This window comes from Neodiprion fabricii, chromosome 3 (assembly GCF_021155785.1).
Source record: "Neodiprion fabricii isolate iyNeoFabr1 chromosome 3, iyNeoFabr1.1, whole genome shotgun sequence".
NCBI lineage: Eukaryota > Metazoa > Arthropoda > Insecta > Hymenoptera > Diprionidae > Neodiprion > Neodiprion fabricii.
This window is the reverse complement of record NC_060241.1, coordinates 3,586,251-3,614,226: the sequence shown is the minus strand read 5'-3', so window position 1 is coordinate 3,614,226 and position 27,976 is coordinate 3,586,251. Positions and strand designations below refer to the sequence as shown.

The window sequence follows — 27,976 nt, the reverse complement described above, 5'->3', positions numbered from 1 at the left end:
GTTACCGCAACAATTCACCGCGAGAGTATTTTATCAATCGTAAGAAATAATTGAAGAAGCTCGAACAAAAAATTAGGAAAAAAACTGCGGAGGTAGTGATTGTTTAAAATTTGTTGTTTTTGTTTCTTTTTGTTTTTTGTTTTTTTAATAACGTATTTTATCTACCCGAACGCAACGACTCAATATTTATTCCACAGCGGGAAAACGATCGTTATTATTATTATAATTATTATAAAGGTACGGATTTACAGGAGACTCAATTGTAATGATAATAATAATTAACGTAAACTGTATATTAAATCGAGTATTAAATAATTGCATAACGGTGTTTGTTAAAATTTACGCCGTAATACGAATAACCAATTATGGACAAGGAAAAATGACGGTAAATTGACATTATCGTGAATATACCTGAGTGTTTAGTTAATTACCGTTTCCTAAGAGCCTTTGCATAGATATATAGTACACATAATTGAATGCCCATGTAAAACTTAAAGGTGATATTGTTGTACATGTACTCTGTGCAAACGATTCAGTTTCAAAGTGTTAAATTGATCTTCGATACATAATTGTAATAATAACAATAATAATAATAATAATAATAATAATAATAATAATAATAATAATAATAATAATAATAATTGTTATTATTATTGTATGGGAATAGACGTATGTATGCAAATGAAAGAAAAGTTAACGAAAAATAAAAAGTAAGAGATGATAATAGTCGCGTAGATTATACCGGTGAAAATTATGTCACTGATCGATACCGTCGGGACGGAGCTTGCGGATAATTTTTCATCGTGAAAAGGGACGGGGATACTTTTCGCAAATATGACATCGACGTGCGGAAGCACCAAAAGCCATCCGGCTTTGACTACGAGCAGCTTTTACAGACCGGGAAGCTATCCTTATCAGGTATTGATGAAAATAAAAATATTAACATTGCGTATCAGAAATCAAAAATCAGAAATTATTTATTATCGCCCTGCCTGCCTGCGATTTGTTTCCGCTTTGCGTGGTGAAACGTATCATTGAATATTCGAAAAGGAGGAAAATTCTCGTAGAAACGAAAAAAAAAAAAGCATGTTTTCTCTGTAACGATTTTTTCTTTTTTTTTCATCACAATCGATTCGCACGAAACTTAAATGCTTTTTCTATTCGTTTTAACGATCATTTTTCCATCAACGTGAAATAATCAAATTTATTTACTACGAATAAATTGAACAATTTTCAATCGACTTGTACATTTAATTTCGCAAAATTGATATAATCAGATGAAATTTTTTAATCGTGTCGAGTTTCCGGTTTGATTTGCAATTTATGTAGGCGAACGTTACTTAAACAAGGTAATATAAATAATACAGATATATAAATGCAGTATAAATAAAAGGCAGGGAACACGTAAAAAAGTTGAGTAGGAAAAAAAAAAAAAACAGAAAAAAGAAAAAATTAAAAGAAGCGAATCAGGGATAAAAGCGGAAGAAATACGCTTAGATGAATATCTCGACGGGATGCTGATGAATCAGCGTCGACTGCAGAACCTTCTTAATACTTTATGCACATCTGTGTGTGCGTGTGTGTGAAATACGTGTACGTATATATTGCGTAATTTTCATTCGAGCTCAAAGACTGCAAGGCCAAGGCCCAGAAAACAACGACGATTGCTGTTCGTGAATGCGTGGGAACAATTAACCGTGCGAGTCGAGATTATCCATTGTTTACAGATAAATTTTTAATAACTTTAATCGATTCGACGCACTATGTTGTACTTAAGAGTAAAAAAATAATAAAATAGCGACGAAGATCCTGTACTGATAAACATTTTCTAAATTGGTTTTCGCGTGATCGTGAGGGAGTAAAAAAAAAAGGAAAAACTCCCTTCATCTGTACGATGTTTTGAAAAATCAATGAAAAAGAAAGAAACAAACAAATTTCTTACGATATTATTATTCAAAATTCCCGGAGGCTGTTGCGGCAAAAGAACGCCGGAAACGTTGCACGTTGATTAAACTAAGAAAGAAGAAGAAGAAGAAGAAAGTTAAAAAAAACGACCCTTCGAGATATATACAAGATAAGATACATAGAAAGAGAGAGATAGAGAGAGAGAGAGAGAGAGAGAGAGAGAGAGAGAGAGAGAAACCCGAAGCGAGATTCGAGAAAGCTCAGGTCGAATAAATGTTTTAACAATTGAGATGACAACGTTATCGTTAATTTAGCCGGTAAAAATCGCGGCTGACGTTGGGTTAGGTATACAAACAAACGCTGCGACAGAGTTGCATCAACATCGCGGGTCTCGCTTGAGTGAAAGATAAAAAAAAAAATAAGAATAAGGGGACGAAGAAAAAAAAAAGAGTAAAAATTTTGAGAAGGGATCTCGAGGTTTCCTCCGCTCGTCTCTCTGCAACGCATGCTTAACGATATATTTGGTTAAAGGGAAGGAAAAACGAATGAACAAACTAACGATGATGGTAAAGAAAAAAAAAGAAAAAGGAAAATGAAAAAAAGGTAATGTGAAAACGGAAAAGAAAGAACGAAACACGCTCGACTTCACCTGTCCGACGATGTTGACGTAGGCGGGGCACGACACAAGACTCTTTTGTAGTCTGTCTACTGCTGATCAAACGTTTACTCAACGACACGAAAATATAAAAATCTCGAGACTGAGCTGTAACAAATCACATAATGCGATCCTTGATACGACACCGCGGGAACTCGACTTTATTTATTTTTATTTACTTTATACTTCTTTGTTCCGACAAAAGAAACACAATTTTTATCTCACCGTCAAGCACGATGCATATGTTGATATGTTAATACTTTTGTAAATGTGAAAAATGACGAGGAAGAAGCTTGCGGATTGAAAATTGCCTACATGGTGAAGTTCAGAGGAGATCGTAATAAAATAACCCGGATAAAAATTGTTTCTTTTTTGAAGGGTTCAAAAATTATTGTTACCGAATCAATTTTACAAAACACTGAATACGATACCTACGTATCGAGTTATGTCCCTAAATATTTGACGATGCATGCTTGAAGTAGAAATTGAAAAGGCGAAAAAAAAAAAAACAAAAACATTTATAAATATCTAGACGGAGAATTAATGAAACTAAAGTCAACTAAAAATTCTTCCGAAAAATTCAGGAATACCGAATATACCTACAACAGATTATAAATAGTAGAAAATCCGCATACTTGGAAATTTTGAAAATATTTTAAATCGTGTTTCGCAGTAATTATAACAAGTTATTCGGGAGTTGCCCGGAATTTTTATAACAAGTTGTTAATATTGTTTTCTGTTATAAAGAATTAATTATTCGATAAAGTTTCTTAGTATCTAGTAAAAAAAAATAAAAAAATTGTTACAAAAGATACCCAAAAATCATTTATGTGATATTTTTAACCTTTATATTTGTGTATTTGTGCTATTTGTGAGTCAAGTATTGAATTAATTGGCAAAAAAAAAAAAAAAAAAAAAATTTACAGCCTCAGGTTAACAGAATTAAAGTAATTTTGCATAAAAAAAATAATATAAATATGGCATATGATATTGTTTTGTAGTTTTGTTGGAAGATATTTTAAATTTTTGATTAGTGTTATTTTTGATCGCTGATATCTTTGAAACGGTTGATCTGAGGAACTTTGATCTTCGGATGTTTTTCGTAGAGCGTGAAATTTCCTACAAATCTCTTTTTTCACATTGTCGTTACGACGAACCGTTCCAAAGTAATAAAAATTCTGGAATAAAAAAAAATTTTCCCGTGTTATTTAAATGGAAAATAAAGAGATCGATAGAGGCAAAACCTTCCTATTGATATTAGGAGCTCATACTGACGCCAAAATTTTTGTTTTTAGGTATACTATCAATTTTTGGACATATATATATATACACGTGTACATACCGGCTGCCTATAATACTATTTGGTATTCGATCGGAAGTGTGTCAGTGACATAACAGTACTTGGGCGTCGTAAAGAACGGTCCTTTTCTCCCAAGGCATGGGCGAGTTATTACGCGGGTGGGCGCAGAATCCTAGACTCATAGACTCGCGTATTATGCACAGCTAGGTCAGTGTCACTGACAAGTGTTTCACGACCAAACTGCGACTAAGGAATTTTACGAATGGGAAGAAACTGGGAGTTGGTGAAGATGTGAAAAAAATTTCAAGTTGAAAGGAACGTTAGTTTCGAGCAATTTCGTTTAACCGTGTATTATACGATTATGTGGCGAGTATCTTTGAGCTCAAGTCCCGATTTTGAAAAGTTTCGAAAGCGCCTAATTTCCAATTATTTGGCGACGAGACTCGAAGTAAAAAAATCTAAAACATACACCGAGAAAAATTTTTAGTTCCGTTTACCGCTCGGTCCAAAAAACTATTTTCATTTTTTACCACAATCGACAAAATATAGTTCTAGGCAGATAATGAAAATTAGTTTTCTAGCTGTTACCGGAAAGTCTGGTACGAAATGAGGAAAAAAAAAAAGTTTAACGCAGAATGCAAATTTGCGAAACTTGATACGTTACAAGTTTCCGATACCCGTTTACTTTTTTATTATTGAACCGATACTCGACGTAACCCCAAAAAACCGCCGTTCTTTTTCTTCTTATTCTACAGCTGACTGTGTAATTCGGAATCGGAAGGTGCTGAGGAATTCCGAGGTTCTAGCTGAATTCTAAGCTCTGATCGAACCTTCCATCGCATTCCATTCTCCAGCTGCAACGCCGGTTACAATATTCTGGCGACCGCTTTTTCTCCGATCATTTTTACGTTCCACAAACTGGCCGTAAAACGAGAATAAAAAAAAAGTTCAAACAGACTTAAAAACGTAGCTCACGATATCAAACGTGAAGCTAATTTTGAAGCTCAAAAAGAACGGCGAAAAAGAGCATAGATATTTATTTACAAAGTTCAAGCTTTCACTGAATATAGAAGAAAATAAAAAATAAATAAAATAAAATTATACATTCCGCAATCATATTCGATATATGAAATTTTCAAGTTCTGTTTGTAAATATTTCAAATAAAAATCTGTATACTTCATCGACAAATTACGTGTTTGAGTATGATCATTATTTTTTTTTTTTTTTTTTTTTTTTTTTTTTTTTTAGTTCACGAGAAATGAGACAACGCGGCGTGCGCGATATTAAACAATAACAACAACAACAACAACAATAATAGTAATAAAAACCAGAATAAAAATAAAAATGTTCGAATTAACACACATTCGAGTTTTATTTTTTTTATTTCAACCTCGATACGTGTGAAACTAGTCTACCGGTTTATCGAAAGCAGACGAGGCGCAAGAGCGCGAGCGTAACAAAGTGTAATAGTAACAGTGATAGCAATAGCGCAGTGCAAAGGCAGCTATAAATAGAGAAAAGAGGTAAGAGGAGCAGGATAGGCAGGACAAGCTTAGAAGAGCCGGTACTGTGGGAACCGACGACCTCTTACGGAGTCGAAAGAAAGAAAGAGACACCGAGGTCGAAAAAAGTTGTATTGCCCGATCATCGTTCCTCGCTCTCGTTCGTGCTACACGTTCTCGACCGACGACGACGACGACGACGACGATACTGGTTAAATAAAAATGTAATACCGAGCTGTGCAATCCCCGCGATGTAAAAAGAAGAGCGTCGATATAAAACGAATGGGGCAAAAAAAAAAAAAATAAGTAAAATAAATAAAAATTCGAATCGACAGGATATGACGTCAATTTCCCTCGAAGTTTGATTCTTCTCTTTTTTTAATTTAATTAATAATAATTAAATCAAAATTCCAAAAAAGAATTCCATCGGAATTGTCTCCGTGTGCGTGTGTGTATTTTTTTTCTCATTTTTTTTTTCGTATACCATTTTTTTTTTTTGAATGACATTAAACTTAACCGAGGTTTACTCGATTACTTTAACACGTATTCTACGCGCAAGATGAAATTAAAAACGTAGCTCAATCTGAACTGCGAGAGATGATTTTTCGATTTTCTTTTTATTGTTATATTCAAATTTGAAAAACTACGAATGATCGTTTCGTATATATATATACATATATTATATTTCTATAAATAAGGGTAAAAAACAACAACTAAGTTGCAAAATTTTTTCAACAAATTAACATCAAATTGTACTGCTTTTCTAACTCTGTTTGTATAAAAACTATTGGTGAAAATAAATTTGGCCCGTAACTTTTGCTCGCAGCTGTATGTTGCAACGTGTGACAAAATCGTATAATTAGTTTACAACGTGTTCTACGAAGAAGTAAATAAAACTTGTAAATTGAATGTCATTCTCCATTTTTTTTTTTATTTTACAAACAACAAGTAAGTACGATTGCTTCCTCCGATCACCCGACCAATTATCCAGTCATAACGAACAGCAACGAAGCGGCGAATGAATATAAATCGTGCATTTCTCAGCTGATTAAAAAAAAGGAAAAAAAAAAATAATAAATAAAAAGAAAAAGTAATAAATAAAGCAAAGCTCTTCGGATTGATTTGTCGATCATACGAGATGGAAAAAAAAAAAAAAAAAAACGCGAACCAATATCTATAATAACATGGCAGTTAATCAATAAAAATCTGATTACACGCTCTGAACATATATTCTACAACGTATGTATGAAACAATTTTGTCAACCATTCAAATTCTGTTGTCCACGTAGCGTATGATTAAAAAGTCTGAAGCAAGAAATATGTGAAAAAAAATATTACGAGTTGGCCAATTGACTTGGTGTGTTTGCAGGAAAAACTAGCGATTCGTATACTTGTGTTTAATTGTAAGAGATCAAATATATATATATTGTATATATATATAGGCATGTAATGTTTTTTTTTTGGTCTAGAGATGGGCATCGCACAATGCGATTCACAGTTAAGTTAGGTTCAACGTACCAACTTTTGTTACACTATATCAATAGCGCGAATGTGTCTGTGCTCTGAATTATATATATATATATACACACACACATGTAATACCAACTGCACATACGTTTAGTTGCAATGAGAGATAACAGCGGGAGTTTAATCGAGAATCGTGAGCTCGTTTCAACAAATGCGTTACAATGTACGAGTAGAATTTTGTTTTCTTCGATTCCTCCTCGATGTAACTATTTTTTCTAAATTCGCGTCTGATCGGATTTTAAAAAACACTGGAATAAAAAATTCCCTGACGCAATTTAGTTGGATTTGGGATAAAAAAAATAATTGATTCCGATAAAATCGATTATTTTTCCCCAGTTAATCGAGTATGATCGATTATTTTTTCTCACAATCGTTTTCGATTTATGCGATTAAAGTATGAAGTACTCTGAACATATAAAAAAAAATTCCAACCAAAGCCTGGCTCTTAATTTTAATTTTAAGTACTCGCTAAATGAATTTGAAATTTTCCCATTTAATTAACACGTAAAAATAATTGTTTTTTTTTTTTTTTTATCAATTATCTACAGCATCGCGAGTTTTCGTACCATTTAATTGACCATGGCCGGAAGTTTTAGAGGGATCCTTCCTCTTTAAAAGTTCCTCTTTAAAAGTATACATATAATATTCAAGTCCAGATTATACGCATATTATTACAATTACTGTAATAATCCTCGGCGTTTTATAGCTGCCACACGTCGATTACAAATATCATATTCGTATGAATATGTATGTATAATAATTTCCACACGCAAATTCTTAACAGCGTCTTCGTCGGAGATCGACGTGTCCGATAGTACGTTATAAGTAATGCGTTATACGTAAATCTTATACATATACCTATTACATACGTGTATATATATATGTATATATATGATGCCAAGCCGTGAAAGAAACAGCCGGAATTTGTATAGCTTAGGTATGCACAATGTGTGGGTATAGGTTAATATGTGTACGTATATTTACCAATAGCGCATTAGCATCGTCATACGTGTTTCCGGTATACGCCTTATTCGTTAGATACGAACGACGATTTTATCCTCGCTGATTCTGGTTTATACAAGTCAAATTTTCGCGCTCTTACACGTAACCAATTAAAGGTAATGAAAATAGTCTTGTTAGATTTTAAAGTTTAAAAAAAAAGAAAAAATCATAATTAATAATAAAGTCGAATATATAAAAAAAATTGATATTTTTCGTGATTCTTTTATGTTCGTACGAACTTTCTCGTATCAAATACCAAACGTAATTTACCATCGTGCTCTCATTACACTTTCCCTGATAAATTCGTTCAATATCCATCGCATCTTCGTTGAAACGTACTCCTTGTTTTTTTTTTAAATAGGCACCGATATTAGCTATCAACCAAATACTTCGAAAACTTATTTATAAACGTTAAGAAAAAAAGACAACGGCAAACTTTATAAGTAACGATTATGAAGATTTTCGTTATTATTCGATGAATACAAAATCAAAATTTATTCATTCAAATATAAACTCAATAAAACAAAAAAAAAATGTTTTATTGATTATTATTATTATTTATATATGTTTTAATGATTATTATTATTATATATATATGTTACACCATTTGCATAATACTTCGATTTTATTTGATCAAAATGAAAATTTTTATAAATTTTCTTCACAGTTGTAAAAGCAAAAAAAAAAAAAAATAAATAAATGAACAATAGTAGGAAAAAGAAAAAAAAAAGAATAAAAACGAAACTTGATATCGAACGGATGATATTTTCTCGTTATAATTCACGATCGTATCCACAATTCGCGTCGTCTAAAATTTTATTTATCGTGGTAAATGTTAAATATTCATACGCGATACGCGCTTTGTGCGATCTCGTTAATTTGACAAGGACGGTGTTACACGCTGCGACGACCTTGTGAGATCTTTGACCTCAAATGCAAGGGACTCTTTGCAATGCTTCGCTGCCTTGTGCTGCACATCTTCGACTCGCGGCGGTAAACCGAAGGACTCGCCCAGCATCCCATAGGTAATGGACCACCTCGATATAACGCGTAACGCGACCGTCTCGAAATTTGACGACAATTGGTTTCTCATGTTTACGCGATTAAGATAGATTTTTCACGATTTTACAAACGTTCCTTCATTCTTTGCTTCAATTTTTCTTTTTTTTTTATTTACAGAACGAATCTCGATCAGATTTTGTCCGGCCATTGGATGGTGCGTTGTTTTTTTTCTTTTTTTTTTTTTTTTTTACCTAGAAAAATTCAATGAGAACTAGAAAGATCGATGTTAAATCATTGATATGTAATATTCTTGAGTTTTTATGTATTATTTATGCAAAAATAAAAATGTTTGAACGGACGACAAGCGTTGTAAGAGAGTGAGAGAGAGAAAAAAAAAAAAAAAAACACAACAACCGCTTGATTTCGAGTGATTTAAAAAGTGTAATTCGAAACGTAAACGATCTAAACATATGTAACGCCTGTTGGAAGAATTTTAAGAGATAAATAAATTTCCGTGTAACAAGAGTATAAAATAAAAAAAAAAAAAGAATTTGAACCAAACAATGGAAAAAAAAAAAAAAAGAAAACCGGCATCAATCGATTTGAAAACTAAAATTTGAAACGAAACTATCTATATTATATGTATTTAACAAACGATAATTATACAAAAAAAGAAGTAAAAATTTGTGTGAGGATAATTCGAAATGACGAATGAAACGTCTTCTCGCAACAATGAATCTCCTCAACGATCCGACACCGAGATCTTGTGTATATAATATACGTAATTCGTGTCAAGCAGCGCATCAGTAACGCAATGCGTCGTGAGTTATTTTAAAGAGGAAATAACAACTCGCGAGCGGCGGCGTTTTTCTTTTGCCAACAATTCTGAAACCGTCGTCGAGACAAGAACGCGGTGTATAAATTCGACTCTTCGGTTTTGCCCCGCGTTTGCGCAAAAAAAAAAAAAAAAAAAAAAAAAAAAAAAAAAATGATCATTCGAATCGCAATGCGCCGGCATGCGATTCACCGCGAAATGCAACCGCTGCTGCAAGAACGAGATTACGAGTCTTCCGAGCTTGAGTCAAGGTGGGATATTTACCACCTGAGAAAACTCGCTGCGCCGTGTTCTTGTCAAGCCCGCGAATCCAAGCAAGGTCGTCGATTCCGCGACACAGTTCTATATTATACACGTCATTTTCATACATACGGTAGAACCTCTTGTAAGATATATTAAAAATTCTCTAACAATAGGGAAAACATCTTTGTCCGTTTCTTAGAGAAGTGGGTGCGATAAAAAAAATCAATTTATTATCGTCCGGTTGAAAATTTGACGTATAAAAGAATTGTTTTTTTTTTTATTTATTTATTTTTTTTTATTTTTTTTTACCCAGTTCAAAAATTTCAATGTTTCTTATCTCCAAATCGTTTGCTTGGCACATCCGGTCGCAATGTTTTTTTTCGAAACAAAATAGTTTTCTTGAAAAAAAAAAAAAAAACGAAACAAAACCTTGGAACAATAGGCTGTATAAAATAGATTGAAGTAAAATTACAACGAAAGGTTCTACTGTATAATATCAGATGTATGCACATAAAATTATATAACTCACGATCGGACATAAAGAAATGTAAGCCACGTATTCGTACAACGCATAAATTATTTATCACCATCGTCAGCGCGGGTGTATTTTCTTATGTACATTACTATGCGGTAATTAATAATCAGCATCGTATATAAACGCTGCTGCGCTCGCAGATCAATCACGTAATCATTATTCACACGCTCGGTTTTATCCGACGATTTTTCATTTCCATTTTATTTTCCCATGCATTGGCTTCCTTGCAAAACAAATGGAAACAAATCAGAATCGATCGATTTAAATGTGAAAGAAGTTTGAAAAACAATTAAAAAAAAACTTTTGCGGTTAATTTTTATTTTAAAAATCTGCACTCACGGGGAAATCTTCGCGGTATGTCGGGTTGCCTACCACCCAGGAGACCAAATATCGATAAAACAGCTACCTACAGAACCACCATCGCTTTATTAACGCGACTCCGGAATGTGATCGCTGAACGCTTCAGCACAAGTTACAAACAACGAAACAACTGTTTGGCAAAATCCACGAAACTTGCAGAACTTTAAACGCGTTATCTACCGATAACTCGGTAATTGTGTTTTACCGATATTTGTTCCCCTGATAGACAGGCAATCCAAGATACCGTGGCGTTTACTTTGAAACACCCGGTACAACGAAGATTAAGAGCTGATCTATCGAGGAAGAGGAGGAGGATGATTTTTCAGTTTTTACAAGAGCATGTTCTAGCTGTTACCACGCTTTACGATCCGCGCAGACATAGTTAGTCGGACATGCACGACGTCGCGTTCTAAGTGCCCGTTCGTTATAGGTACAATAAACCTTAGAACGTGAGACGCTACGTTTAGTTGTGCAAAAAGGCCCTTCTTTCGCAACGCGTGGTAAAACTTTGCGAGTAACTAGCAAGTAAAAGGGGGAGGAAGAAACGGGAGAAAAAACGACGAGGACGATTCGAGCGGAAGGAGAAAAGGATAAAATTGAGGATGGTTACACTTCGCGTCATACGGAAATTGTTGTTATTTACTCATGCGATGTACACTGTAAAACACGGCTCAATATAATTCGGACGTATCTGGGAACGATTGAACGACTCGAGAATTTATTCCCTTCGTCTATGTAATACACAATTTTCCACAACTGTGTAACAGTAGTCGGTTTTTATCAACTCAAAATATAAAACACTCTACTTAGGAGATGCGAATTACTTTACCGATGATCGACGATTTTATCAAACGTGTCGTTTAATTATTTCATCAGTCGTCGTAGATTACTATTATTATTACTTGATTACAACTTTATTGCACAAATTTATTTCTCCAAATAAGTGTAATACTGAATATAAGTTATACCTGTAGTTTTTTTTTTTGTCTTTTTTTTGTTTCTAGCGAATTATACGAATCCCTGATTAATTATTTATTATTTATTTGTATATTAAAAATCTTTCAACGGTGTGTAAAAATTTGCAAAAATTAAATCAACCGATGAAATAATACAATAAGCGTTTTACAAAGCGTGTGAGAGCATTAATACGACGGCCGCGAATAAAAAGGGTGTCAAGTAGAATTCCGTTACGGCGAAGACACGTAAGCGCTATGCGCCGCATATAGGTAGTAAAGTTGTGTACAATAAACGTGCTATGAAACCTGTATAAGGCTATATCAGAGGAGAATTGGTTCATGTATCTAGGATAGATACGGTACCTATAAGAGCGTCCTTGCGGTCGCATGCATAAATATATACATGTATATATATATATACATACACACGCATGTGCCTATGATGACCTGTGCCAGATATCGATAATCCATTGTACGTGTAATTGCAACGTTAAAAGGTGAGGAAAACTCGGTAGAGTAGAAGTCAATCGGAATAATGGGAAAAAAAATTAAAATAATATATTACCCGGCATTCCCGCAGCTTTTATAGACAACATGGCGTCGCGCCGGCTGGTCAGCTGATCGTTTCGGACGAGTTACGCGAGTGTCGAAGCACGGAATGACGCGCGCAAGCTTTTAACCTCTCGTTTTTTGCCATGTTGAATTGACAGAAGGTCAAGGGTAGCGAGACAAAATCAATTAATTTTATAATTATTCAAATACGGTGAGGTTCAACGTTCGATACATTGAATTTGAAGAAATGTATCGACGGATAGGTTAATCTTACACGATTTTGATTGTAAAGAAGAAAAAAAAACAAAAAAAAAAGAAACAAATCTGCGCAAGGTTTAATTAATGTTGCGCGCGTTTTGTTTTATTCTAGTTTGATACAATACGTAAATTGATGGATGAACGAATGAAGGAATGTGTATGAGTGTAGATTTTTGCATAATGATTTCGTCACGGATTATATCCGGCATCGATCATGCGTCGATATATTAAATAATATAATTCAAGTCACGAACGCGGATATATGATGCATTGAAAGAAAAGCGTTTTCGATTGCCATTGAGGAAGCTTCATGCAAGGATTTGGCGTCTGAACATTTTTAATCGCGACCATGAACTGCCTAAGTTGACTCACAATCAGACAGTCTCGAGTATAGGATGCAGGTGACGTTTTAACGCTGCACGGTCAAACATACTAATGACCGACAAATTGACAGGCGATGACAGGTCGTTGGTCACGGATGTAAAAAAAAATTTAATAAATTCTTTTCATATCTATCCACGTTATTATTGTATTATTCAAATTTTTCACTTTGTATATTCTGAACAGAAGTTTCATTTTGTTTTTTTTTTCGTCCTTCTTTCGTACCATCGGTAAAAAAATCGTCTTTCCGACTCTCGGAAAAAGACTTTTGCGATGACGGAATATTTTTTTTTCTATCTTTTTCACGATCGGCGAATGCAGGAATATAGAAGAAACTGAAAATAACGATGAGTAAAAAAAAAAAGAATTAGGAAATCAACGCTCATTGAGTCTAACGGATGAATCTAACGGGAAAACGACTGAAATTTAAAGGAGAAGAAAAAAGAAAAAATTTGTTCCACTAATTGCCACACCGTTCATGCATGGTAGATAATTTATTTGCGCGACAAATATTCAAATTAATCAAAACACGACGCGCGCTTAGCGCAAAAATTACGCAATTACTGGTATAAAAACGGTACTAATTACCAGCTGTTTTCTTTTTTTCTTTTTTACGCAACCTTCTTGAAATAATATCACAAGTACAAAGAAAGCAATCGAATTCACGATCGGACTGTACGATATTTTGTTGATGGGGAAAAATAAAAATAAAATAGCATTCATCTCAAGTGTTTTTCTTTTTATATTAGGGATGTAAAAATCGACTGTACATTGATCGACTTTTTTTCAATAACCAAGGAATATACATTTTTTCTTCAATTTATTCGTCATTATTTTATTTGTTTTAAATTTTATATTCTTACCAACTCGGAGTGCCTAAACTTTTGTATATACACCCGTCATTTTTTCCGCTCATTCTTCGTTAGCATTTACAGTAGAAAAAATACGCGAGGAATTCAGAATAACTCGAACAATATGAATGAGTGGTTTAAAAGTTTTTGGAAAAAAAAAAAACAAGAATGGCAAAATAGAAGAAAGTAAAGACAAAATGGATAAATATTAAATTCAAAAATTGAAGAATTAAACATTCGGTATAAATTGAAAAGAGTAAAAATATATAATGAAATATATATATTTGTAACAATATATATATATACATATATATATATTTATTGAGTAACAAAAATAATGAATCAAAAATCATTCTTACAAATGTCGGAGTAATAAGCTAAGCAATTGAATAATTTACATTTGATACTGCAATGGATAAAATAAATAAAAAAAATAAATAAAAATTAAAAAAATAAAGTCGCATGAAATAAATAAGTGAATTGTATCAAAAAATAATTATAACCGACAGCTTTTTCAAGACCGAGATGTATAATGAAAGATTTAATACGATGATAAATTACGAAATGAATATGAATTAGAAGTACACGTCACGAACTTAAGATTTATTCTGCGTATGGAAACATGCGCGTACGCCTTCTTTTTTTTTTTTTTTTTTTAAACTTTTCTTTCTTTTCTCAACTCTGTCAACAATTAAGATTTTCATTTTCGGTTATCAGTTTCTTTTTTTTTCGTCTCGTCGTAGTGTTAGCACTTTTCTTACGTATATTTTATTCGGTCAATTTTAATCGTTCCTCGTTCATTGTAATCCTAGGCTTTCATTTATCGGTATAATATTCAAATATTTTCATCCCCCCCCCCCAAATTTTTTTTCGAATTTTTTTTTTTACTATAAAAAAATTATCTTCAAATCAACTTTACAACAACTTTTTACTCTTTGAATGTATATAATAATAGGCAAATAGAAACATAGGTGAAGAAGGCAAAATATACGATATAATTTACCGATCAAATTAGATAAAAATCTTGTTTTTTATTTTAACATACCGTTGCACAGCTATAATTTGTCAAATATTTATATAGATATATAGGTACCGCTTGTTTTGCAAGTTATTACAATGTAATAGTTTACAACATATGCGGCGAAACTAGATAATACGATGAACAAAATTACACACCGTGTATGCGTACGTGTAAGCTACGTGTGATACGGAATGAGTTTCTAACGGTAAATCGTTGATAGAGATAATATCTGAGTAGCGAGCAGCATCCGCAGCTGCGCTGGAAGAGGAGGTGTAAACAAGGAAGAAGAAGAAACTACAGGTTCCTTTTTTTTATACATTTTTTCCCTCTTTTCTCTCCTTTGCACTCCTTCTATTTACTTAATTTTATTTATCCTCATCGCGTTATCTCGCCAGGTTTTTGAACCTTCGTTTCTCTCATTAAAGTTTACATTCTTTTTCCCCATCTCAAGCACGAATTACGTTTTAATGGAAGAATATTTCGTCACGTAAGTTACAGGAATCAATAATTCAACTGATCGACGTTCAAACGATACATATAATCGATTGTGATAACGTATCGGTGATAAAATTCTTCGCCGGACTGAAATACGTATGTTGTGAAGTCAGTGTACAAGAATTTTTGAGAGAAAAAAAAAACAAACAAACAAACAAACAAGATTTATAAAACTTTTTCAAAACATATAACGAATTTCTGACTATTGAAAGAACGGAAAGAGTTTCAAGTTTTGTTAAAAGCGAACAAACTTTCTGAAAATGGGAAATTGTAACGATAAGGTTTGAAAAAAAAAAAAAAAAAATGAATACAAAATTGGAAAAATTAGTTGAACGAAGAAGGAATTTTTGGCGAAGAAAAACGAACCTGCAAAATTATTTACTTCACGTATTGAATTAAAATTCCTGAAAACTATTATAGACCCAAATTCAAGCTTCCACATAGCCAAATTATGACGAGTTGCTTATGAAAAATTTTTATCCCCACCGTTAAGTCGGATAGATAAAAACATATTGCACATTATACGCGTAAAAGTACTGAAATTTGAAATTCATCGAGAATTGTGAAACGGCTCCTTATATCCGATCCTCCGTTACAAGCGCAACTGTTTTAAACTCGATGTGCGAATGGCTGCGGTTAGTTTATTATTACATTTTACACATATTACATATTGTTATTATTAGTTTTTTGCAGTTATTTCATGTAAAACACATTCATCGCGTCAACGTATTGCAGTGCGAATTCTGTCTGAGCTCGTTTTTGCTCACATCTGTGCGTTTTGCACATCTAAAATTATTGAAAATTTGCGTAAAAATTCCCAACCAATCAATCACGATTAACGAAAGACTTGACTGTAGATTTTTATTTGATCGTTCGAAAATGTTTATTATACACATTTTAAGTGTCGATTATTTGAAATTTTAATAATATTCTGACAATTGGAAATCACGTATCAGTTTTTAACGCGATAAACTGATAGCTGATAATACAAACATTTATTTTTTTTGACGAAACGCAAATTAGAACAGAATGAAAACAATCGTTTCGTTGATTAAAATAATATTATAATTCGATAAAATACGTACAATAAGGCGTATAATTATAATTATAATCAGCATAACTGTATTTTCTTTTTTTTTTTTAATTCCTCTTACGTTTTTTTCGTTACAGAGCGAATATTACCTGCCGCCAAGATCAGCTTGGTACAGAGTGCCGCCCCACGTTAATATAAACGGTAAAAACACAACAAAATGGAAAATCGGTAGCGCCGTGCTAATCATTTCTGCTATGCTCGTGCTAATTGCCGTTTTAGCCGTTGCCGGTTTGGCTTTATGGATGGGTGGTGAGTGAAATTTATAAAATTTTTAGCATCTCATTCATCGTACGAAAAACATTTTTGCATAGAATTTTTTTCCAACTTCTTTTTGACGGTCAAGATCGCGATTTATTCGTCCTTTTTTTTTTTTTTTAAAGTTACTAACCAGATCTAGAAAACCAACTGACCACAAAATATAATTAATTAATTTTGTTCATTCGTTTCAATCTGTTACAGCTCTCAGGAACGACCCTAAAAATGGTGAGAACAGCTTTAAAATATTTGAATCGAATTTATGTAATGCATATTATCGCGAAGAATAATTCGGGATTGTGAATAGAAATTTTCAAAAACTTAGAATAGCCAGTAAAATCTCTAACGCCTTCACCAAACTGGTAAAGTTTTGTTAAATGAATTGAACTTTTATGTCACATTATTTATTTATTTATTTTTTTTTTATTTTTAATTAATTAAAAAACATTGTTGATAATAAAAAAATTTTTTTAATGCTCATCGATCATATTTTTCCGTAGCTGTAACAGGATTCGCGTGCAGCTTTCGAGTTTCGAGCGGAGAGCGTTACTATCCGATGTTGAAGCTGAACACGAGTATGGCATTCCGTGAAAAGGAGCGGAAGTACAAAAATATAGTAAGTGAAAAGTCGCTTAAAAAAAAATTCTCGCTTAGTTTTCAGTCTACTGTAACATGTTAAAAAAGAAATGAAATCGGAGAGATCGATCTGGGATACCTTTTTTGTTGGAATCGTACGAAACAGAAAAAAAAAAAAACCTTTTAGTATCTCTGATTTGCGATATGAGTGAAAAAATAGAGAAACTTTCCATTCCATACAGTTCGAGCTGCTGTTCAGAAGAAGCGTGTTAGCCCCTGCGTACAAACAAACGTTTATCGACAAATTTGAAAACGGCACGCTCAAGGTATTCTTCAGAGTTTATCTCGACCGCAGGAAGCTACCCAAATCCATTAGCAACGTTGAAGATACCATTGCCGATATACTGGCGAAAGAAACTTACTCGACGTCATCCTTGTTCAAGGACATGGAATTAGACTTGGCGAGCATCTCAGTTAAAAGTAAGTCGCATTTTTTGCAATTTAAAAAATGAGAACAAACATTCGGTGGTTAATTATGAAAAGATATCCAGAATTCCAAAATGAAATGAAGTTTAAAATTCATTTCAGAGTAAAGTCTGTATAGTGGAATCGATCGTATGTATATATTACAGAAAAAACGAAGGATTTTTATTGGATACTAATTTTCGACTTTGTTCAATCCGCGAAAAAACTTCGCATTCGGTAGATACTCTTCAAGAAATTACCCGATTCATGCGAGGAGAATAAATAAATCAAGTTAAAACAACGAAAGACAAGCACTGTATTAACTTCAAACATTCGTTTCTATTTTTTATTTTCTTATTTTTTTTTCTACGAAGCGCTCGATCAAGACGGAGGAGTACCAAACAGACCACAACAGCAACAACAGCAGCAAACAGCGCGAAAAAAGAACACGATGATAACGAAAAACGGTCTTCTGCGACCAAGCATTAGAAACACTTCATCATCGTCATCATCGTCATCATCATCGTCGTCGTCGCCATCATCAACAACATTGAGTCCGATTAAAACGGATCCAGACGAGGCAAACATCGACTTCAGTAACATACCGACGATTCAAGGCACCTACAAAGTGACTAAACTGAACGGAACGGATAGTCCAGAAATCGCGGAGAGAAGTCGAAGCACTTCGACGACCGTCGTTCCCCCGGAAACGACCGAAAGAATGGTAAAAACGACGCGAAAAGAGGTCGAGACGACGTCGAGCAGCACGGAAACGTCGAAGCCGGAAACGACGAGCTCGAAACCTAAGGTGACGGAAGTTTCGACGACGAAGAAACCCTTCAAGGACTTCGTGGATCCGGAATTCGAGACGTCCCCTTGGCGCCCGATAATCCCGGGCTTTGTGAACACGGAATTGAGGCTCAAATTAAACGACGAATCCGTTCCGTCGACGGTACCAGAAGTTCCCAGCATCGCGTCGAAAGTCGACGAACCCTCTCTGCTTCCGGTGTTCGAAACGATCGGCGAAACTACGAGCCGAGATTCCGAGGATCACACGGACCGAATAGTGCCTCAGGAGATGGTGAACTTCAGGGTGAACGGCAAGTTCAAAAATAAGATACCGACCCAACCGTCGGACGAACCCCTGTTCAGAGACGAGGTGGTGAGTCTACCGATCGACAAGGAGGTCAGAGCCGATGCGATCGAGATAGCGGACTCCGAGCCGATCCGGAAGACGTACAACGTCAGGGTCTTCTCTACGGGCAACGTTCCGATTCCCGAAAGCGAAAGTAGCGCGATTTTCGGCGTTCAGAGTGAGCCTGAAGTGGCTGGTATCGGAGAGGCTGAGGTTGTACTGGACGTCGATGAGCTCGAGGGAAGAAATCGGTTCTCCGAAATCGAGGCTAGCCTCGAGGACGCCATGCAGGATCGCAAGGCTGTTCTTCGGGAGGCGATTTCCCGACGTGAACCGGTGTACACGAGCTACAAGAGCCCCGATCTGAACGGAGAGGCGAAGCCGATCCTGGTGGAGAACCCAGGGACCTTGAGACCGTTCAGGCACACGATACCGGTCGACAAGATAGCTGAAGCGGAGAACGAGGACGAGGATCGGGATCGAGAGGGACCGTCAAGGCTGGAGGAGAAATCGAAGCTGGAATTCGAGGAGCAGCGACCGCCGATCAGCGATTTGACTACCTCGATAACGATCGACGATGACAAAACCCTGAAGCACACAACGACCGAGATTTACTCGGAGATTCTTCATCCGTTGAACAAGAACAACGGTCAAAAGTTACAGAGGCCAACGGAGAAGCTTCAGCAGCGGGAGGATCCGATTCCTCAGAGCGTCGTTAACACCGGTAGAAATTCGACGTTCGTAGAGATCGAAACTGTGAAATACACGCCTGGTAGTGTGAAAAACGAGTCCCTGGTAAAGAAGGATGGTGCGAGTGATCCGGACGAGGCAAAGAGTGAATCTGAACTCAAGTCAAAGGTCTACAACGACACGTTAAAGGCGAACGTCGTCGAGAATCTCGTCACGTTGGCGCCGGTGAAAAGCAACAGTGGAATCGGTAGACCGATTCGACCTCGACCCAGACCTCCAGGGGCTTCCGGTAATTATACGGAAGATAATTACGACAGCGAGGGTGGCGAATTGCCGATCGAGGATATCGTCGAGGTTGCCGATCGAAGCTATGAAAAACTGCGAACAGCGAACGAGGAGAAACCGGAAGAGAAGGATGAGGAGGGGGCGGGAAGTCCGGACAAGTTGACAAAGCCGGATCGGCAAGTCGTTGAAGTGATAACGTCGATCAGCACGAGGGTATCGGAACCGGAAGTGCGAATTTCTGATTCGAAAGTCGGTGGAAGTCAACGAGCGAAGATCGAAGCTCCGGATTTTGGAGCGAACCGATCGGAAGAGCCGCTTTTTGACGATTTTAAAAACCCGGGAAACTCTGACAGGAAGATATCAAATGCTCGGGAAAGTATAATGCTTTTGGAAAAGCTCAAGCAGTTCGCAAAGGTCAGGACTGACACCTTGACGATATCGACGAAGCAGGATGGCGAGGATGAGGTTGAGGACGATCCGTCGCGCGATCACTCGACGATACCGAGACCGGAAGTACCGAGCGGGAACCAAGGGGAAGAATTGGCTAATTTTGACAAACTAACTAAACTCGCGACAGTTTTAAGCGGTGATAAAGTCATTTCGAGTAATGATACCGACGATTTTATACTCAGTCGTGACGGCATCAAGGTTCCCACCAAAGTTCTGATCAAGGCCGAGGAAAGAACGGAGAAAATGCGATCTAGCACCGAGGAAAATCCGGTCGAGAATAACGGTGAGTAAGAGATCGAAAATATAGAATTCTTAAAAAAAAAGAAGATAAATTCCCGCTATCGTTTTTCAAAAATACGGTTTTTCCTTTAGTTTTTGACTTCACAATAATTTGAACAAATAACTGCCAAAAAAAAGGTCGAAAATTGAAATTTGAAACACTGTAAATTAGTCGAATGAACTGTTTTTTGATTCTCAGTTTTTTACGTTCATCGATTTTTCCTCCATCACAAAAAGCTCGTTCAACAATCTACAATCAAACGACCGTTAAATCAAAATGAGTAATGTAATAAAATTGATGAAACTCGTGATTGTGGATTATCTATATAAAAAAAAAAAAAAAAATGCACAGTGTTGTAATAAAATATTGACGACTAAACATACGTCGTTACACCGTTATACGTTAAATTAATTCGTCACAGGAGAAACGTGTCAGGGATTTCAATGCAACGATGGCAAATGCCTGCCAGCTGGTGCTAGATGCAACATGCTGAGAGAATGCGCTACGTCCGAGGACGAGTCTAACTGTAGATGCGGTGATTTTTTAAAAGCTCAACTACTCTACCACAAGATTTGCGACGGTACTCCGGACTGCTGGGACTACTCGGATGAAACCGATTGCGGTTCGTATTTCTCACTCTTATGACGTAGACTACTATTATTAAAGTTACGGCGAGGGGCAATTTCGTTCAAATTACACCGATAACTCCCCATTCATATGTCTTCGATATACATATGAAATCACATTGGTACATGAATTATTCCGCAGTGATGCAGACTCGAAGATAGCAAAATAAAATGTCGCATCATTTTGAATATGCTTGATAACCTAATTGCATGAATTTGCACGACCTCTTACCGTTAGATGTAATGTTAATTATTATAATAATTAATTTTGTTCAAATAATTTATTGATAACTTTTGAGCATAATTATCATTCAAATTTAATTTTCTCGTCGTCTTTATTACGGTTGATATATTCCAATTTTTATCTCATCGCAAAGTATTCAATATTGTCGACGAGACTCACTTTTGATTGAGAATGTATAGCCAGAGCATCCTTAATCAGAGTCTGAATACAATAATCACTGAAATTTTCAAATCAGGTGATATCTTGTGATGTCGTTGAAATCACCATATAACGTTTTGCACAAAATCGTTGAACAAATGAAATAAAATCGCATGAAATAGTTAAAAACCATTGAAAATCGTTGAGACTTTCAAATCAGTAAAATCACTGGTGAGGTTTCAGAAAAAAATAATCAAAATAATCGGTCATGTAGAACGGTTGAAAACTGTCCCAAAAATAAAATGAAAAAAAAAAAAATATCATCCCCTAAATAAACGCACAGACTTTTTCTAAAAAAAACAGACTGGTGCGGAAAGGGTCAATTCGTGTGCGGTAACAGCAAAGCTTGCGTGAACCCGGAAAAGGTTTGCGACGGTTTTCGGGATTGCCCGAGCGGCGAGGACGAAAAAAAATGCGCGGCTTTGATCGACGAAAACATGTCGATCGGCGAGGGTGAAACGGGGGTTGAAATTGGGAGCGTCGAATCAAGGGACGCAAAGGGGGAAGAGGAGGTTGAAAGAGAGGCGACGTCAACGGAGGGCGGGAATTTTTCAAAGTGGGAAAAATATGAGGACGAAACGGGAGTGTCGGATTTTAGCGGAAAGAACGAAACCGACCAAGAGATGATGGAGTCGTCGATTCTGGAGACGACCACGTTTCGAATAGTGGTTAAAACCGGATCGGACGAAACGTCGACGAGGAAATCGCTGGATTTAAATGACGAGGAAGCGTTGAATTCGGACGGTGTTGTTTCCGGCAGGGAAATTACGCCCAATTTAAAATCCGGTTCGATTTACGGTGGAAACTCGTTTCAAACGGTTGAAAAAAATTCTAACGCTGATCGTCCGATAAGTTCGGTGATCGGTATTCCGTACAGAAGCGAAATCGACGATTACAACGACAAGGGGTTTCTTAGTGTTCGGAAAAACGGCAAGTGGGGAAAACTTTGTCTCACCGGTATGGACAACCTTCTTGAGAGGAAGAGGACCATTTGGACCGTAGAGGATTTGGGACGAGCCGTGTGCAAGGCGATCACTTATCAGTAAGATTTTCAACGCGTTTATCATATTTTGAAACTTTTTTTTTTTTTTTTTTCAATGAATATATCAGCGAAAATTTCCTCAATTACTGCGAAGTTCATTTATTGATTGGAACAAACATTCGTTCAAATTTGTTATCGCAATCGTTAAATTTTTTGGTTCGCTGTTCTGGATCGAAAAAATCAATAGAAAAAAACAAAAAACTGAATGATATTTCGAATACTTGATGTTTAATCAATTGAAATATTTTATAATTTTTCAACGAGACATAAATATTGTTGAAAGAAATAGTTTGCCAATTAATTAATAAATTGCAACGAGACGTGAAACATTACAAATTCGAAAATATCAAAGCACGTTCGTTTACTCATCCTTGATTTCCCAAGTTTGAAATTAGAAGTGATTTAAACTTCTGAAATTCGAACATAAAACAAATGCTTTGGGAAATGAGTAAATAACTGTTTAAATATACTTCGAAAGCAATGTTGGTACAAAGATGTAACGTTAAAAAAATAAATTATCGATTCACACAGGGATTACGAAAGGGTTGAAAAAGTGAGGCTTGAGAGTGAAAAAACGCAGCAACACGAGTACTACAGCTTAGTCTACAACGAAAAAACGTCAGAAAAAACAAGTCTGACATTCAAACCGTCGAACTGCCCGAGCGGAGATGTTTTAAGGGTAAAATGCAAGAATCTTGAATGCGGTGTTCGCACTCAAACGCCAACGCAAGCTAGGTGAGAAGATAAAATAATACAACATTCGATAACATCGGGAACGAAACGTCATTCGATTGGTTACTATTCGACGATACGCTTGTTCTTAGTAAAACAATGATAATGATATCAATAATAGTAACAACGAACGAATATACGCAACCGGAATGAAAAATAATTCGCTCACCCAGATGGCCTTTTTATCGGGATTCCAGGATAGTCGGTGGCGGAAGTTCCGCAGCCGGAAGTTGGCCGTGGCAAGTTGCTCTCTACAAAGAAGGCGGTTACCAATGCGGCGGAGCCCTCGTAAACGACATGTGGATCATATCCGCAGCGCACTGTTTTTACCAGTAAGTTGATCGTTAAAATTTTGCCTTTTCTCTCAATCATCCCCCCCCCACAACATTCAAATAAATAATCATAATTTTCTCCTAAAGCCGTAAAAGTGAAGGTACAAGAATATGGAGAAAGTTTTCATAGTTGAATTATTTCCAAAATTGATCGAAGAAAAAAAAAAATGTTTATCCTGATCTATTTTTTGTTTGTTTTGCAGTACCCAAAGCGAATACTGGGTAGCGAGAATAGGGACGACAAGAAGGGGTAGTTTTGCGAGTCCGCACGAGCAGCTGATACACGTTAATCGTATAATCCTTCACCCCGATTACATCGACAATGGATTCATAAACGACATATCATTGCTGAAACTTGAGCGTCCTGTAGTCTTCAGCGATTACGTGAGGCCCGTTTGTCTACCGAAAACCGAACCGAAAGGTGGCGAAATCTGCAAGGTTACCGGCTGGGGACAATTGTTCGAACTTGGCCGAGTATTTCGTAAGTAAAAATAATAAATGAAAGAAAAACGACAAATAAATAAATAAATAAAAAAGGAAGCACGTTGTCGTGTCGTAAGGAATATAACGATGATTTATAACAATTTCGCGAATGGTATTTGGCGTGACATCGAAGGCCATTTGACCCGAAATCCCGTCCAAGATTCTCGAAAGTCATAGCAAACGAATTTCTACACCCTTTTTTCCGCTTCTTCTTCTCACTAAATTTTTCGTACAATAGAAAAGATATGTAATTACCTCAACTTTTTCAGAATCTAATCCATACTTCTTTCTTCAGTCTTGCGTTGTAGAGTTTTTTTTTTTATTCTTCTTCCTTTTTACTTCTTCTTCCACCAATTTTACACGCGGAAAGTCTAGTCATATCCGAGCAGATATCATCCCGGTGAACCTGTAAATATACTTGAAAAAAAAATAATAGATGAATTCTTGAATCTGATATACGATACATAACGTATGTGTAACACTTAGCCGCAGTGACTTTGAAATGGCTAATTTTTTTCTGCGAATCGTTTACGTTGGCAATACCAAACATTCGTAAACGTAAAAAAAACTATCGAATGTTTGTATTTTTAGGTTAGATTCAACGGTCATGGGTAATATTATGTTAACAAAGATTGAAGGTGAGCCTGTTCGGCGACCGGCCGACGGTGGCGCTGCGGGCTGATTCGGCATTGCCAACTTATGCGACTCGTCGATAAAATTAACCCAAGCAGAATCACTGCGGCCGGGTGTACCTGTTCCCTTCACGTAATTCAGAAAAAGGAAAGAGATCTGTTCCAATTTCTGATCACTCAGGGTGTATAAATATGCGATAAATTTACGATTGCATCAAATTATTAGAAGATAATAAGATTACAGAAATTAAGAAAAAAAATATACATGTCGACAAGAGAAAACTGAAGGCAAATTTCGTATCGAAAATTGAATCCAGCTGATGATTTACTCTTTTTCTCTTACTCGGGAATAATAATCGGAATTTCTTTCCAGCCGACACACTTCAAGAAGTCGAATTGCCGGTCATGTCTACGGACGAGTGTCGGAGAAGGACGTTATTTTTACCACTTTATAAAATAACCTCGGGTATGCTCTGCGCTGGTTTAAAAGACGGCGGGAGAGACGCTTGCCTAGGCGATAGTGGAGGTCCTCTGGTTTGCCCGGAATCGAACAATAAGTACACCCTGCAAGGTAATTAGCAGCTCGCATTAAGAAAAAAAAAAAAAAAAAAATTAACGAATAATATAACAGAATATTGAAGAAGTGTCTTAAAGTGGATATTAATTTCCTTAATAGATATCTTGACAAGAAAATATCCTTAAAAATATGTACAAATGGGTTCTTTTAAAGATGCACAGGCGTGAAAAGATCGAAATCGTTCTAATTAATGAAAATTACACAAATATTTTTCACTATTATTCTAAACACCTGTGTAAAATTTCAAAGCGATTGTCCCAACCGTACCGAAGTTATTTTACTTCTAGTTTCTCGTGATGTTGCATTGAGCCTCAAAGTTTCCCACAAGAATCAATGCAAAATTACGAAAATTGAAAAGTAAAATAACTCCGGTATATTTCAGACAATCGCTGTCAAACTTTACACATGTTTCGGAAATAAAACTGAGAACAATTTGTATAATTTTCATAAACCCGGTACGATATCTACCAGTTCACGCCTGAACATCCTTTGACATGAAAAAAAGCCAACATCGGTTGATAAAAAATCCAACATGAAAAAGAAAAATGTACAATATTGAATTAAAAAAAAATGTCGTACGATCGTGTTGAGTAAAAATTTGAAAGGTAATTGACAATCCTCTTTTTCAAGGTATAACGTCGAACGGATACGGATGCGCGAGGCCTGGGAGGCCAGGAATTTACACAAAGGTTCACAGCTATGTACCCTGGATAGAGGGTGTCATGGCAGACGAAGAATTCGCCCCATCATCGTCATTTTCATTGGATTGCAAGGGTCACAGATGCCCCCTGGGACAGTGTCTTCCAAAATCGCGTGTATGCAACGGGTATTTAGAATGTTCGGACGGTAGCGACGAGCTAGGATGCACCATCGACTGATTAAAAAATAGAATTGCAAAATAAAGAGTTGAAGATGAGAAGTGCGGAATAAGAAAAAAAAATAAAATAAAACTAGTATCTCATCACTGATCGTACGAGAATAATAACAATTAATATTATTATTATTACTACTATTATTATTATTATTAGTATAGTTATGACTAAAATAAACGCGCATACGATTATTAACTACGACTGTGCTAATAAATGAAACTGCTCAGCAGACGCATTTTGACTGAGGTGTGAAAAAAAGTTAAGAGGGTTAAATGAAAAACCAATTTCTCTGCGATGCAAGGAATACGAATGAAAAAAAAAAAAAAAAAAAGAACGATAGTGTAAACACGCGAATAAATAATCGTTTGAGCGTAGGTGCTTGTAATATGCATCGATCGAATGCGATGCCGAATTGATAGTTAATGGTAGCGAAATGGTATTTCGCATCTTTCGTGCTGTTTTACACATGCAAAGATAAAAAAAAAAAAAAATGCAAACGGTGTTGCAATGTTAATTAATAATGAATTTGTCGTTTTTGAAAGAGTGGCAATTTGCGTGACGATATTGTACGTATAGGTATATATTACGGGGATATATTATAATGGAGATTTGCAAAACTTATAAAATGAAAATATCGAAAAATATAATAGTTATTATTATTATTGCGATATATAAAAGACAATAATAAAACGGTAATTCTCAATTTCTCACGCTTGGAATTTTCTAATAAATCGTGAGAGAATTGTAGAATTATTTAAGTACGATACAAGTTGCGAAAAAAACCTGGCAATTTGGTTTTTTTATTTTCAAATTCTTTTTTTTTTGTTTTTTTTTTACTTTCGTGCGGAAAAAAAAAGAAAATGAGAAAACCCTAAGGCCATGTACGTAGAATTTAGTGTAATAATGTTAAGTTTGGTGTATCAATTCTTGTTCTGTATCTGTAAATATAATTATACGTAGATAGGCATTGCATACCCATAGCTATTATAATGCGGTAAAAATAAAGAAGATGTAATTGACGAGAATAAATATGTGTGTGTGTGTGTGTGTGTACGACTACGGTGAATACTGGCGACACTTAAATCTCAAAAGAAATAAAACGTTTATAACACATCGGTTTTGTCACCTTGAAAACTCAACAACAAACGAAACAAATGCCTAAAATAAACTTGAAAATTGTGTGAAATTTTCGAAAAGCAAGTATAATCGATATTTATATAGTCGAAGATTTCAAAGTTGGATCGTGGATTGAATGATGGGAGTGAGATTGATTTTGATTGAATTTTTTCTTTTCGTTTTGTTTTGTTTTTAATAAAATTACCAGATTTACCTTTTAAGTTATACACAATTTATTTTGATTAAGAGAGAACGGTTTCATTGGACGAAAAGGCTGAACGAACATTGTTTCCACGATGTTGATTCGATCGACTGTAAAAACATTTGGGATTCGTTATTAAATTAAAAGTGACATTTTTGTTCTTTGCTTCAATTTGTTACTTTTTCTTACAAGGAAAAAAAACTTCGGTACACGGAATTACGATCCCGATATGAAATTGTTCGTGTCGACGTTTCAGATTTAATGAGTTGATTTAATTACGGTATGTAATACTTTCAAACAGGTTTGACCA

At 35.5% G+C, this 27,976-nt stretch overlaps 1 protein-coding gene and 1 long non-coding RNA gene across 3 annotated transcripts in view; one reads left to right on the top strand and one right to left on the bottom strand.

The window, feature by feature from the left end:
- Positions 1 to 23,755, bottom strand: part of LOC124178573 — a 66,751-nt gene extending 42,996 nt beyond the window's left edge. The window contains exon 1 of the long non-coding RNA XR_006869847.1: positions 23,622 to 23,755. This is a non-coding gene — a long non-coding RNA (uncharacterized LOC124178573). The remainder of the gene's footprint in view (positions 1 to 23,621) is intronic.
- Positions 622 to 27,857, top strand: LOC124178563. Of its 2 annotated transcripts, none has more exons than XM_046561998.1 (13): positions 622 to 918; positions 16,552 to 16,723; positions 16,934 to 16,957; positions 17,230 to 17,345; positions 17,548 to 17,785; positions 18,145 to 20,613; positions 21,032 to 21,232; positions 21,982 to 22,720; positions 23,252 to 23,455; positions 23,650 to 23,784; positions 23,988 to 24,265; positions 25,273 to 25,470; positions 26,107 to 27,857. In XM_046561998.1, the coding sequence occupies exons 1-13, from the start codon at positions 835 to 837 to the stop codon at positions 26,352 to 26,354; spliced, it is 5,106 nt and encodes a 1,701-aa protein (XP_046417954.1). In that variant the 5' UTR covers positions 622 to 834; the 3' UTR covers positions 26,355 to 27,857. The 2 variants fall into 2 exon arrangements, with proteins under 2 accessions (XP_046417954.1, XP_046417953.1); XM_046561997.1 differs by having other exon boundaries at positions 23,626 to 23,784.
- The last annotated feature ends 119 nt before the right edge of the window (positions 27,858 to 27,976 follow it).

Bases quoted from the DNA above. Each gene is read 5' to 3' on its own strand.
- LOC124178563 (XM_046561997.1), top strand. From the start codon at position 835: ATGACATCGACGTGCGGAAGCACCAAAAGCCATCCGGCTTTGACTACG. The intron at 20,614-21,031 runs GTGAGTAAGAGA...AATTCGTCACAG, and splicing joins AAATCCGGTCGAGAATAACG to GAGAAACGTGTCAGGGATTT. The intron at 24,266-25,272 runs GTAAGTAAAAAT...ATTTCTTTCCAG, and splicing joins CGAACTTGGCCGAGTATTTC to CCGACACACTTCAAGAAGTC.